The 14432-nt window shown below is 40.8% G+C and overlaps 1 protein-coding gene across 1 annotated transcript in view; it reads right to left on the reverse strand.

The window, feature by feature from the left end:
- Positions 1 to 14432, reverse strand: part of FAM162A (family with sequence similarity 162 member A) — a 39951-nt gene that overhangs the window by 5012 nt on the left and 20507 nt on the right. The window contains exons 2-3 of the mRNA XM_036243868.1: positions 5224 to 5346; positions 2679 to 2787 (exon numbers count right to left, since the gene is read on the reverse strand). Of these exons, the coding sequence (XP_036099761.1) occupies positions 2679 to 2787; positions 5224 to 5346 (232 nt within the window). The remainder of the gene's footprint in view (positions 1 to 2678; positions 2788 to 5223; positions 5347 to 14432) is intronic.

Consider the following 14432-nt stretch of genomic DNA (forward strand, 5'->3'; position numbering starts at 1 on the left):
CTTCAGGGGAGAGCATGTGGAGTCCTAATGGGCCCAGGATAGAGAACTGGACTATTCAGTGGGGTATCAATAGGAAGTTATCATCTTTAGAAGATGGGATTAAAGTGTTAAGTTCTCCTCCACTCCCAGATTATGAACACGAATTACATTGGAAATAAAGGGGGGAAATGTACTTTAAAAATATTTGGACCCTGGCCTCTGTGGCTTGGTTGGATGTTGTCCTATGCACTTAAAGGCTGTGGTTTGATTCCTGGTCAGGGCATACGCCCGGGTCTGCAGGCTTGATCCCCAGTAGGGGCATGTAGGAGGCAGCTGATTGATGTTTCTCTCTCTAAAAATCAATAAAAAATCTTAAAACAAAAATGCTTGGAAGGAAGCAGAGGCTCTGGGATGTTGCAGGTGGTAGGAGGAGTACCCTGAAAGCATATACACTGTGATGTAAGAACTGGGACCCACTGAACAGCAATATACATGGAATTCGCCAGGCATGGAAACTGGGCCTGCAGGTGGGAGGAACTAGGGACAACTGCTGAGGACAGTGAGTTGCTTTATTAAGAGCATCTCAGATCACACCAACCACAAACTGACTACCTATGTAAATTGGTATTTCCAACTGATGTGCTGTGATCCTCATGAAAAGTGACACAGTTTACATTTGAGAGAACATTTAAAAAGTAAAATGCGCCCTGGGTGATTTGGCTCAGCAGTTAAGAGTGTTGACCTGCGGTCCAGAGAGACCCAGGTTCGGTTCCCGCTAGGGGCACGTATCTTGGTTGCAGTTTGTCCCTGGCCCGGGTTGGGTTGTGCGGGTGCAGCCACTTGATGTGCACCTTTCACATTGATGTCTATGTCTCTCTCTCTCTCTCTCTCTCTCTCTCTCTCTCTCTCTCTCTCTCTCTCCCTCTCCCTCTCTCTCCCTCCCACTCTATCTGAATAAAAAATGGGAAAATGTCCTCGGGTGAGGATGAAAAAAAGAGAAAAATGCATATAAATAAGGTTGTGATGTTGCCCTCTATACAGGGAGCAATTCCAATGGGCAAGTTAAGCAGTGCCAGTTCAGAACTATGAGCACAAGGATAAACGGTTGCCCAGGCTCAGAAAAAGGCCTTCCTTCTAGGGTGATTCACTAGAGTCACCCTAAAGAACTAGGTAGTTCTTTAGGCTTCAGGGAATCTGGGAACCACCTACAAGGCCAACTAAGGAAGGTGTTCCATAGCAAAGTCTATATGGCACCTGTTAGGGCCAAGGGTATATACCAGCTTGTTTTCTGCTGGGATTTTTAGGACAAAATTGGGACAGGCAAGAAATTGATGTTATTTATTTATTTTAAAAAATTGTTTCCTTTATTGATTTTAGAGAGAAAGGAAGTGAGAGGGAGAGAGAGACAGAAACATCGATGAGAGAGAACATCGACTGGCTGCCTTCTGCATGTCCCACACTGGGGATCAGGCCCACAACCTGGGCATGTGTCCTGACTGGGAATCGAACTGGCAACCTTTTGGTGCATGGGTAGACGCTCAACCACTGAGCCACACTGGCCGGACAAGAAATTGATGTTACTGATATTTCCCAGGAGGGTACATTGTCACTTGAGCAAAGAAGAACCAGGGCTTTCGTGATGAAATAATTTTTCCTGCTGAAAATAATGTGCTATTTAATTTGACATTTAGAAGCAGAGGGCTCTTTTTTTAAAAGCTGTTGTAAACAGAAGGCAAATACTACTTATCTTCCTGGAAAAATATACCCTGAATGAACGCAGATCTTTTGCAGTCATGACTTGAAACCAGAAACCAGAAGATAGGTGCATGAATAGTTTTCTTGCTAGAAGGGAACATCTAGGAACTTTGTCCCAAGTCCTGTCTCTGAACAGGATGATGCCCCACAGGGGAGATGGCATCTACTTCTCAGAATCTCTGTTGGCCAAGATGCAAACCAATCAGTGGAACAGTGGTTCTCAATGGGGGGTGATTTTGCGCCCCCCCCCCCCCCAGAACCTTTGACACTATCGGGAGACTTTTTGATCACCATTAATGAGTGCTACTGGGACATATATGAGATGAAGAGGCCAGGGATGCTGCTAAACATCCTATAATGCACAAGATAGCCCCAACAACAAAAAACATCTGGTCCAAAATGTCAACAGTTCTGAGGTTGAGAAACCCTGGAGGAATCTTACTCATCATCTACAGACTCTGAAAAAGTCCCATGATCCCAGCCAGAGCTGCATTTAAGGAAGTTGGTGGCAGGAGGCACTCTTTCCTGGATCCCAGACAGAGAATATGTTGCTTTTAAATATTTTTATGCCTATGTCTAAACACTTGAGTGAATCGTATAGAATACAGTTATTGTGACTGGAACATAACTGATTCACCCAGATTAAAACAACCTAAAAAGAGTGAACATCACTGTTTAGTCACATTCCTGTAGCTAGGAGAAGTCAATTCAGCTGACTTGAGAGTCTGCTGCTCACTAGGTACTACATGACATGTCAATGTAAGACAGATTGAGCACTTTTTATTCCAGATACTTGATCAAGAAGAAACATTTAGAGAAGTGAAAACTGTTTTAAAATTTGGTTGAAAGGATTTAAATAGTCACACTCAGAAGAACTGCTTTTCCTTTAAAACAGATTAGTGAGAAACACTAAAGCTGCTTACAACCCTAGGTTGAGCACTCACGAGACAGTCTCTGGGATTTCATCTTCCTTTTTGAAGCGACCTGCCCATATCAGGATCTTTTTCTCCCAATCCGTAGGTTTGTGTAATGGCACTCTGTGGCTGTAAGTGTCTATAAGGAAAACAAGACGAGATACCTTACTTATGTGAAATTATAACTGAAATTTAGCAGCAAGAACAAAAATATTGCCCAGCTGGTATGGCTCAGTGGTTGAGCGTCGACCCATGCACCCAAGAGGTTGCCAGTTCATTTCCTGGTCAGGGCACATGCCCAGGTTGTGGGCCCAGTCCCCAGGAGGGGCATGCAGGAGGTGGCCGATCAATGTTCTCTTTCATTAATATTTCTCTCTCTCTCTACCTCTCCCTATCAGTAAAGAAAAAAAAAAAGAACAAAAAATGCTATCTGTGCCATTTTTTATTTACTGGGTCTAAATTTATGCCACCTGAGTAGGTTTCATTAGTAAGTCAGGAGTAGAGATGACTGGTGATCGAGAAGAGAAGGAGGCAGCCAAGGGATAAGCCTTGAGCATGGCCCAAGAAAAGGGACAGGAAAAAATGGAGTGGCCAAAAAGGCAGATGAATAAGAAAAGTATAAAGCCACAGACTGTAGAAAAAGTCTTCTAAAGAAAGGGGAAGTCACCGAAGATAAGGAGCAGAAAAGGTTTGGGAATCAAATAGTGTCAAGGTTAGAAGGGACCATGGAGATAATCTCATTCAAATCCCATGTACTGACTATATCTCTCTTGCAGACAGACCTTCTCCTTGACTATTACCTACATGTCACATTCACTCCCACCTCTACACCTTTGTTTATGCTGTTCCTGTCACTTAATCAAAAGGCAACAGCAAAAGAACAGGAAAGTCAATAGGAAAAACATTCAAAGAACCAAAGGTAAGAAAAGAGATTTAGAAGTACAGAAATAGTACTGCTGTAGTTTTATCTAAAACTTCCAGCACTTGGCACAACTCTCGCGATAGTAATTTTCCTTCTCATTTTAAATATTATATATTCATTAAAGACAATTCAGAAAGTACAGATACAAGAAAAAGATAAAAACCATCCCTAATTTTCTTGTCATAGCACAATCCCTATATTTTTATTTTGATGTGTTTCTGAAGTCTTATCCTCCATAATTATGTATGTATATGTTTATCTTTATGTATATGTTTATGTTATATCTGTTTATGTTACACACGATATAAAATTTTGTATCCTGGCCCTGGCCAATTTGGCTCAGCAGTTGGAGCATTGGCCTGTTGACCAGAGGGTCCCAGGTTCGGTTCCTGCTACGTCGGTTGCAGTTTGTCCCCAGCCCCGGTCGGGGTTGTGTGGGTGGCAACCACTCCACGTGTCTCTCTCACATGGATATTTCTCTCTCTCTCTCTCCCTCACTCTACCCTTCCTGTTCTATCTGAAGATAAATGCAAAAAAAAAAAAAGAGTCCTTGGGTGAGGATTAAAAAAAATTTTTTTTATCCTGCTTTATTCATTGACATTATAACATCTTCCATGCTAGTACATAGTATTTACAAGCACCATTTCCAACTGCTGCATAATCTCATCAAGTAGATCCGACACACATAATTAATCATTCCTTGATTATTTGACATTTGGACTTATTTCTCATTTTCCTATTACATATAAAAAATGGACACATCTTTACACTCAAAGCTTTTCCCACATGTGGAATTTTCAATTCTAGGACAGTTGCCCAGAATTGAAATACCAGGTCGGAGAGTATAAACATTTTTAAGCTCTTGATAAATATATTTTGAGGATGGTTCCTTTCCACTCACCAAGACCTGCCTGGCCTGAGTGTACTCCCATGAAGAAGCAACAAGCAAATAGTTCTTAGGCCTCTACAGTATAAAAGTATACTCCTTCTTCCTGCAGTGGTGACGGTGAGAGGTTTGAGGAAGAGACAGGACTAAATGTGGCTGAAGTTAATACCCAAGCCAGAGCTTATCCCAGGTTATATTTTACCCAAATCATCATTTCTTGATTTGGTTCATCTTTGGGATTCCTTAAAAGATAATTTCTAGACTACTATTTACTTTATGAATCTATTCTCCTACAAAAAGTGACAGTCTAATCTTTGAGGCAAGAAATAAACATGACAAAGAGGAAAATGAAGAAATCATTGCTACCTGTGAGCACAGCCAATGTCAGTACAATTTGGGAGGCCTGAACTACACGACTGGGTATTATGTAGTGACCAAGGTTCTTTTGATTCCAAATAGTCCTACTCTTCGGGAGCTGCCTAGCTCATGATTAGAAAAAATAATAAAAACTTATGGACCTGGCTGGTTTGGCTCAGCAGTTAGAGTGTCCACCCGTGGACCAAAGAGTTGTGGGTTTGATTCTGGCCAAGGGCACATACCTCAGTTGTGGTTTGGTTCCCAGCCGTGGTTGGTGTCGTGTGGGAGGCAACCAATCGATGTGTCTCTTTCACATTGATGTTTCTCTCTCTCTCCCTCTCTCCTTCCCTCCCATTCTATCTGAAGATAAATGGGAAATTATCTTTGGGTGAGGATTAAAAAAAACTTACGGGATGGAGCTTTTGGACTTTCCTGTGGTTTGGTACAAAATCCATTTATCCTCTTCAAATCAGGGTTTCTGGTAAGCCTTAGAGAGGAGGAAGCATCTCTTTCACATAACCTAAAACAATTTCCTAGAACAGAGAGAAAAATGTTTCAGAGAAAGAAAATCTAATGTTTTAAAAAAGAAATGCCTGCAAGGTATATATTTCACTTAACAAAATTAACTCATTTAGAAAATGAATATGCTACACTCTCTCTCTCTATAAGATACATATACTATGTTTAGGGGTGCTATGCTTGTTGTTGTTTTAAAATATACATGTGCTCCTCATTGGAAAATTAGGAATTTATAACAAACCTTTTACCAGCTATAAGTTTTATGAAAGTACTCCTCACAGGTCTTTTCGTAACAATAATGGTTCTGGTGGAAATATTATGTATTATGGCACTTGGCTGTTTAGGTATAGATTAGCAAACTCCCAGACACCATAAACCAAGACACCAAGTTGCCAATACTATTGTGGTCAACTCTGGGTAGGAAGCTGTAATGGCAAGGGGCGCTAGAAAGCTTAGTTCCTTCCAAGCTTCAATTCCCAATCAAAAATCAACTTCAGCCTGGCTGTTTTGGCTTGGTGGTTAGAGCGTTGGCCCATGGACCAAAGGGTCTCGGGTTTGATTCCCGGTCAAGGGCATGTACCTAGGTTGCAGGTTCAATCCTGGGCCCTGGTCGGGGTGGTTCGGGAGACAGCCAATCGATGTGTCTCTTTCACATCAATGTTTCTCCTCCCTACCTCCACCCCTTCCCTTCCACTCTATCTAAAAATCAATGGAAAAATATCCTCGGTGAGTATTAACAACAACAACAACAACAACAACAACAACAATAACAACAAAAAAAATCAACTTTAGCCCTGGCCAGTGTGGCTCAGTTGGTTGGAGTGTTGTCTGTATACCAGAAGGTGGCAGGTTCGATCTCTGTGCAGGAGGCAACCAATGGATGTTTCTCTTGTACATTGATGTCTCCTTCTCCCTTCCGCTCTCTGAAATCAATTTTTAAAAATTTCAACTTTGGTTGTAGTCATGAGTTATGTATAATTTTAAAACTATACACACACACACATATATAATTATATAAAACTGTATTATATAGCTTGGCTGGTGTAGCTCAGTTGACTGAGCATTGCCCCATGTACCGAGAGGTCACCAGTTCAATTCCTGGTCAGGGCACATGCCTATGTTGCAGGCTCTAACTGCCAGCCAGGGCTAATGTTTTGTTTTTTTTAATCCTCACCCAAGGAGATGCCTAGAGAGAGAAAGGAGGAGAGAGAGAGAGAGAGAGAGAGAGAGAGAGAGAGAGAGAGAGAGAGAGAAACAATGATTGGTTGCTGAGGATTGAACCCACAACCCTTCAGTGCACAGTACAATGCTCAACCATCTGAACCACAACCGGGCTCATCTAATGTTAGCTAGATCTGTTGCTTCAAGAGGAATTGCAAAATGGTAGTATTCTTTTCCACATTGACTAGTTGGCTATCCTAAGGTAAAAGTTATACAGGAAATGTGGAAAAATGCCTAATTCTTTCCCTTTATTTGCCAGTTTTTAAAGTAATGACATGGTTTCCTTGCAACTGCCACAGGTGACCTTTGTTTAAAAGTATCATAAGGAACTCTTGTATTTTAACACGTGATGTGCTCCAGTCCACTTCTGTTAGTTTTCTTTTGATGCTCAGATACCACACCCCCCATCTTAGGTCATTGGGAACTCTTCTAAATGGGCTCTGAGTCCTTTCAGCAAGTACTCCGTGATCATTGATAGCTCTCCTACTTCCTGACAAAATGTTCCAGACTCACTTTGATGCTTCCTGTCTCTAAGGTGCTTTGGTCCCTTTAAAGAGGAAATGTTTTTAGAGATGCCTTAAGGAGGGAAGCTCACTGTTACTGGGTTTGTTATTGCTTCCAAGCCTTTTTAGTGAACAAAGCTAGGAAATATATTAATTCTTAAAACAAATATATGCTTAAAAACTTAGTTTGTTAGTGACTTTTACTATCAGCGTTAGCATAAAAAGTTTTAATCAGTTGATAATCAGAATTCCAAGCAGAGAGAGCAGATAGCCAGAAACAGTTTTGATGAGGGTGGGAAAAGGGGGAATACTTCTGAGTAAGGAGGTCGTGATACCGGAGACCAGGGCTGGTTTAGGATAAGAGCCTTAGGGTCTCAGGACATGGAAGGAAGGGTGCACTATGAAGAAGAATGGAACAGGAAAGCTAGAGAGGCACCAGTGATAAATTTGACTAGGGTCCAGACACTACATGACCAAAAAGAATGCTAAGAAATGCCCAAGACTTGCCTTTAATGAATAAGAGTGTGTCCTCACAGCTTAGTAGTTTAAAGCTCACAGGAAAGGTCAAGTTTTTAAAGTCTATATGTTAATGGACAGTCTGTACCTTTGAAGTTCCATACTCCTTCTTGGGTGTCTTTATAGCTTCAGAGTTTGGAGGGAATAAGAGTAAAATATGGTTACAGAGGTGGACCTTCCAATGCTGGTGAGAAACAGGATTTCCTCACATTTGTTTCCTTGCTGTTAAAGAAACTTTTAAACATAACAATTTAAAAGACATTACTAGTGATGTTAGAGGAACAGAGGCATTAGATCCCCTTGGTCTCTCCCTTTGAAGTTTCAGCAACTTGAATGGCTCTATTTCAACAAAAGATTCCCTGCTCAATGCACAAATACGCCTGAGAGATTCATACACTGAAACATCCAAAGGCGGACAAGTGGAGCAAAATGAGGAGGTGAAAATGGAGTTGGGCTGATATGAGCCAGGAATGCAACCTGGCAGCCAGGAGCTCACGGCAGGGCTCAGCCAAAGAGGGGAGGAATCTGGTGTCGCTGACACCCCCTTCAGTGAAAGAGAGACTTGGTGAGCATTCCTGCAGGAGTGAGCCACACTAGCTGCGGCTGAGCAGAGACTTGGGTAAGGAAACAGCAAGGTTGAGTGGGAGAGTGGCTCTGGTTGTTAGGTGGTGGGCAACTGAGACAGAAAAACAAAGCCACAAAGCCTGGCAGCCTTCCCTGAACTTCCCAGAGACTGCCTCCCTTTGCCTGTGGTGTCAGGTTGTACAGCACATTAACTGTGAGTCCAAGAGAGTTCACTCTCTAACTGGTCCCAGGGCCTGATACAGGGGGTACCCCAGTGGAGGACCGAAGTTGCCAGTACAGGGAGAGCAAAACAACCAAGAACCTGAATGGATCCTCCAGCCCACCTCCACCCCAACGAATCACAAGCTACTACACTGACCACTAAGACTGTAGAAGACAGGGTTGGGATCTTACAGAGCTAAAAAAAAAAACAACCTTGTGATTCAGTTCACTACTGGAAAGAAAAGAAAGACCTCTTCATGTTAATCTGCTCAATAAGTGCCATTCACACACTGATGCCTATATAGAGAAGGAATACATCAAATACCAAGAATAATCAAGGTAGCAAAGTAGTGAGGCAGCTCAGAAAGAAAATGAAAAATCTTCAGAAAACAAACTTAAAGACATGGAAATATGTGACATAAGCAACAGAGAATTCAAGATTGCAGTTCTGAAAATACTCAGTAAGATATGAGAAAATACAGACAGGCAATTTAGTGAGCTCAGAAAACTTAAACAAGTACTTCACTAGAGATAGAAACTTTAAAAAATAAACAAACAGAAATCCTGGAGATGAAGAATTCAATAAAAGAGATGACAAATGAACCAGTGAGCATAGGAAACAGACCAAACCAAATGAATTAAAGGGTCAGTAAGATTGGAGATAGAAATCTAGAAATGATGCAAAGGGAAGAAGAGAAAGATCTGAATATAAAAATAAATAAATAAAAGAACTCTACAAGTGCTGGCCTCGGTTGCGATTCATCCCGGGCCCTACTTGGGGTCATGTGGGAGGCAACCAGTTGATGTGTCCCTGTCCCATAGTTGTTTATCTACCTCTCTCCCTTTCTCTCCTCTCTCTCTCCCACTCTGTCTGAAGAGAAATACAAAAATATCTTTGGGTGAGGATTTAAAAAAAAAAAGAACTCTATGAGAAGTATCTGATTCCGTCAGAGTAATAAAAGAATGGGCATACAAGAAGTAGAGGAGCCCTGGCCAGTTCTGCTCAGTGGTTAGAGTGTTGGCCCGTGGACCAAAGGGTCATGGCACGATTCCGGTCAAGGGCACGTATCTGGGTTCAATCCCAGGCCCTGGTTGGGGTCATGAGGGAGGCAACCGATTGATGTGTCTTTCTCACATCAATGTTTTTCTCTCTCCCTTCTCCCCTCCCTCCCACTCTCTCTAAGAAAAAAAAACTCCTCAGGTGAGGATTAACAAAGAAGGAAAAAAAGTGAGGGAGAAGGAAGCAGACAGCCTATTTAAACAAACAGTTGATGAGAACTTCCCAAACCTATGGAAAAAACTAGATCCTCAAATCCAAGAAGGAAACTGAACACCTAATTACCTCAATCCAAAGAGGCCTTCTCCAAGGCACATTGTAGTAAAACTGTCAAAAATTAATGACAAATAAAGGATTCTAAAAGCAGCCAGGACAAAAAGAAAAGGAAAATAAAGGAAAGCCCATTAAGGTTATTATCAGGCTCCTCAGCAGAAATTCTACAAGCCAGAACTCAGTGGCACAAAATATTCAAACTACTGAAAGAGAGAAATTCCTCCCCAAGAACAATATATCCAGGAAAGTTATCCTTTAAATATGAAGGAGAAATAAGACTTTTCAGACATACAGAAGACTGAGGGAATTCATCACTGGAAGACCTCCATTGCAGGAAATACTCAAAGGGGTTATGCTACCTGAAACAAAGAACATAAGGTCATAAATCTATGAGTAAGATTACCAACAAACTTACAGCATAAACAGGGATAATTTGTGACAACAAAGAGAAAAGAGGAGGGGAAAAGGTCTGCACTAGCAAAGGAGGATGGAAGTGAGATGCATTCAAAGGAAAAAGGACTACTGTATATATGAAATCTTCTATTCATAAATCTAATGGTAACCACACCCCAAAAAACCAAACCTGAGACACTTAGCATACAAAAACAGGAAACAGAGTAAAGAAGTATGGAATGCCACCAAACAAAAACAAAAGACAGAAACATAAAGGAAAAGAACCAGTGGAGGCACAGCGCTACCAGAAAACAAAAGATAAACTGGGTATAAGAAATCCTCATACATCAATAATCACCCTAAATGGAAATGGACTGAATTCACGAATAAAGAGCCAAAGAGTAGCAGATTGGAATAAAAACAAAACCTAACCACACGCTGCTTTCAGGAGACACATCTAAGTTGTAAAGACAAAGGTAGATTCAAAATGAAAGGATGGAAAATGAGGGGGGCTGGGATCAGGAGGAGGATGTCTACGGAGAAAAAGGAGAAACATCTGTAACAAAAATAATAAAAATTGCACACACACAAAAAGGGTGGAAAATGATTCTCCAAGCAAATAACATGTACAAAAAATCAGGTATAGCCATACTTATATCTGACAAAATAGATTTCAAGATTAAAAAGGTAACAAGAGTCAAACTACATCAAGAAGACATAACACTTCTTAACATAAATGTACCCAACCAGGAAATTGAAATATATAAAGCAACTGCTCACAGAACTAAGGGGAGAAACAGACCAAAACACAATCATAGTTGGGGACCTTAATACTCTGTTGACAGCTCTAGACAGATTATCCAAACAGAAAATCAACAAAGAAATATCGACCTTCAATGACACGAGACGAAATGGAAATAACTGACATCTGCAGAGTCCTTCATCCCAGAACATCAGATTATACATTCTTATCCAGTACACTTGGAACATTCTCAAGGACAGACCACATGTTGGGTCACAAAACTAGCCTCAACAAATTCAAGAAGATTGAAATGATACCAAGCATATTCTCTGACCACCATGCTCTGAGATTAGAAATCAACTGCAAAAAGTAAAGAAACCCACAAATATGTGGAGATTAAACAACATACTACTAAAAAATGACTGGGTTGAAAAGAAATAAAAGGTGAGATCAAAAGATATATGGAGACAAATGAGAATGGCAATACAACATATCAAAACTTCTGGGATTCAGCAAAAGCAGTAATAAGAGGGATGTTTATATCATTACAGGCCTATCTCAATAAACAAGAAATCCCAAGTAAACAACATAACATTACATCTTAAAGAACTAGAAAAAGAACAAAAGCAACCCAAAGTAAGAAGAAAGAAAATAAAAATTAGAGCAGAATTGAATAAAATAGAGAAAAAAAAGACCATACAAAAAAATTAATATAACAAAGAGCCGGTTCTTTGAAAAGATTAATAAAATTGACAAACCCCTGGCTAGATTCACTAAAGAAAAAAGAGAAAAGACTCATATAAACAAAATCAGAAATGAAAGAGAAGTTATCACAGATGTACAAAGGATCATACTAGAATACTATGAAAGACTATATACCGCCCTGGCCGGTTTGGCTCAGCGGTTAGAGTGTCGGCCTGCGGTCCTGAGAGACACGGGTTCGGTTCCCGCTAAGGGCGCGTACCTCGGCTGCAGTTTGTCCCCGGCCCTGGTCGGTTGTGCGGGTGGCAGCCTCTTGATGTGTTCCTTTCACGTCGATGTTTCTCTCTCTCTCTCTCCCTCCCACTCTACCTGAACAAAAAATGGAAAAATGTCCTCGGGTGAGGATAAAAAGAAAAAAAAAAAGAAAGACTATATACCATCAAATTTAATAACCCAGAAGAAATGGAAAATCTAGACTGATAAACAGTGAGGAAACTGAAACAACCATCACCAACCTCCCAAAAAATAAAAGTCCAGGACCATATGACTTCACTAGTGAATTCTACCAAACATTCAAAGCAGATGACGCCAGTCCTTTTCTATCCCTTCTAAAAAGTTGAAGAAGAGGCAGTATACCCTAACACATTTTACGAGGCCAACATAACCCTGATTCCAAATATTTATGATGAATATAGATGTAAAAGTCCTAAATAAAACATGAGCAAATTGAATACAACAATACATTAAAAAAATAGTACATCATGATCAAGTTGGGTCATTCCAGGGGCACAAGGATGGTTCAACATATACAAATCAGTCAATGTAATACACTACATTAACAAAACAACGGATAAAAGTCATATGATCTTACTATTAGATGCAGAAAAAGTATTTGATAAGACACACATCCATTTATGATCAAATCACTCAATAAAATGGGTATAGAAAGTACTTCAACATAATAAACGTCATATATGACAAACCCTCAGCCAGTATCAGATATACTCAATGGTGAAAAACTGAAATATTTCTCTCTAAAATCAGAAACAAGTCAAGATTGCTCACTCTCACCACTCTTATTCAACATATAATTCTGGAAGAACTAGCCAGAACAATTAGGACTTCCTAGGACTAGGAAGTCCTAGTCCTCATAAGAGAAAGGAATAAAAGGCATCCATATTGGGAAGGAAGAAGTAAAAATATCACTCTTCACAGATGACATGATTCTGTAAACAGAAAACCCTAAAGACTCTACCAAAAAACTATCAGAAGCAATCAATAAAGTTGCAAGATATAAATCAATGTACAAAAATCCACTTTTCTCCTATATACTAACAATAAAATTTCTGAAAAAGAAATGAAAACAATTCCTTTTGCAATTGTAGCCAAAAAAAATAAAATACCTAGGAATGAACTTAACAAAGGATGTGAAGGACCTATATACTAAAAATTACAAAGCATTATTAAAGAGATTCAAAAAGATACAATGAAATGGAAAGATACTGTGTTCATGGATTATAAGAACCAACATAGTTAAAATGGTCATATTACCCAAAGCAATATACAGATTTAATGCCAATGTCATTTTTAATTTTTAAATTATTGATTGATTGATTTTAGAGACAGAGGAAGGGAGAGGGAGAGAGACAGAAACATCAATGAGAGAGAACATCAATTGGCTGCCACCTGCATGCCCCCCCACCAGGGATTTGGCTCACAACCTGGGCATGTGCCCTGACCAGAACTTGAACCAGCGACTTCATGGGTCGATGCTCAACTACTGAGCCACACTGGTCAGGCCCAATGTCATTTTTTTATTTTATTTATTTATTTTTTTATCCTCACCCGAGGACATTTTTCCATTTTTTGTTCAGGTAGAGCAGGAGGGAGAGAGAGGAACAGATATAGAGAGAGAAACATCGATGTGAAGGGGCACATCGAGTGGCTGCCACCCGCACAACCAACCAGGGCCGGGGACAAACTGCAACCGAGGTACGCGCCCTTAGCGGGAACCGAACCCGGGTCTCTCAGGACCGCAGGCCGACGCTCTAACCGCTGAGCCAAACCGGCCAGGGCCCAATGTCATTTTTTTAAAAAAAGAACAAAAAAAAAATCCAGATTTGTATGGAACCACAAAAGACCCCAAATAGCAAAAGCAATCCTGAGAAAAAAGAGCGAAGCTGAAAGTATCACACTGACTTCAAATTATACTACAAAACTATGATAATCAAAACATCATGGCATTGGCAGAAGAACAGACACACAGACAGATGGAACAGAATGGAGAGCCCAGAAATAAAACCACAGGTATACGGACAAATAATTTTTGACAAAGGAGCCAAAAACACACAATGGAGAAAAATAAGCCTCTTTAATAAATAGTGCTGGGAGAATTGGAAAGCCACATGCAAAAAAATGAAACTAGATTACAGTTGGTCCCCTTTTATAAGAATTAATTAAAAACGGATCAAAGACTTAAATATTAGACCTGAAACAGCCCTGGCCGGCTTTGCTCAGCAGTTAGTGTCGACCTGCGGACCAGAGAGACCTGGGTCCAGTTCCCGCTGAGGGCACGTACCTCAGTTGCAGTTTGCCCCCAGCCCTGGTTGGGGTTGTGTGGGTGGCAACCAGTCTATGTGTCTCTTCCACATTGATGTTTATTTCTTTCTCTCTCTCTCTCTTCTCTCTCTCTCTCCCCCTCCCTCCCTCCCGCTCAATCTGAAGATGAATGCAAAAAATGTCCTCGAGCCCTGGCCAGTTTGGCTCAGCGGTTGGAGCGTCCGCCTGCAGTCCGGAGAGACCCGGGTTCAGTTTCCGCTAAGGGCATGTACCTCGGTTGCAGTTTGTCCCCGACCCTGGTTGGTTGTGCGGGTGGCAGCCACTCGATGTGTCCCTTTCACATTGATG

Source organism: Molossus molossus, unplaced genomic scaffold (assembly GCF_014108415.1).
Source record: "Molossus molossus isolate mMolMol1 unplaced genomic scaffold, mMolMol1.p scaffold_m16_p_5, whole genome shotgun sequence".
In the NCBI taxonomy this organism is placed as follows: domain Eukaryota; kingdom Metazoa; phylum Chordata; class Mammalia; order Chiroptera; family Molossidae; genus Molossus; species Molossus molossus.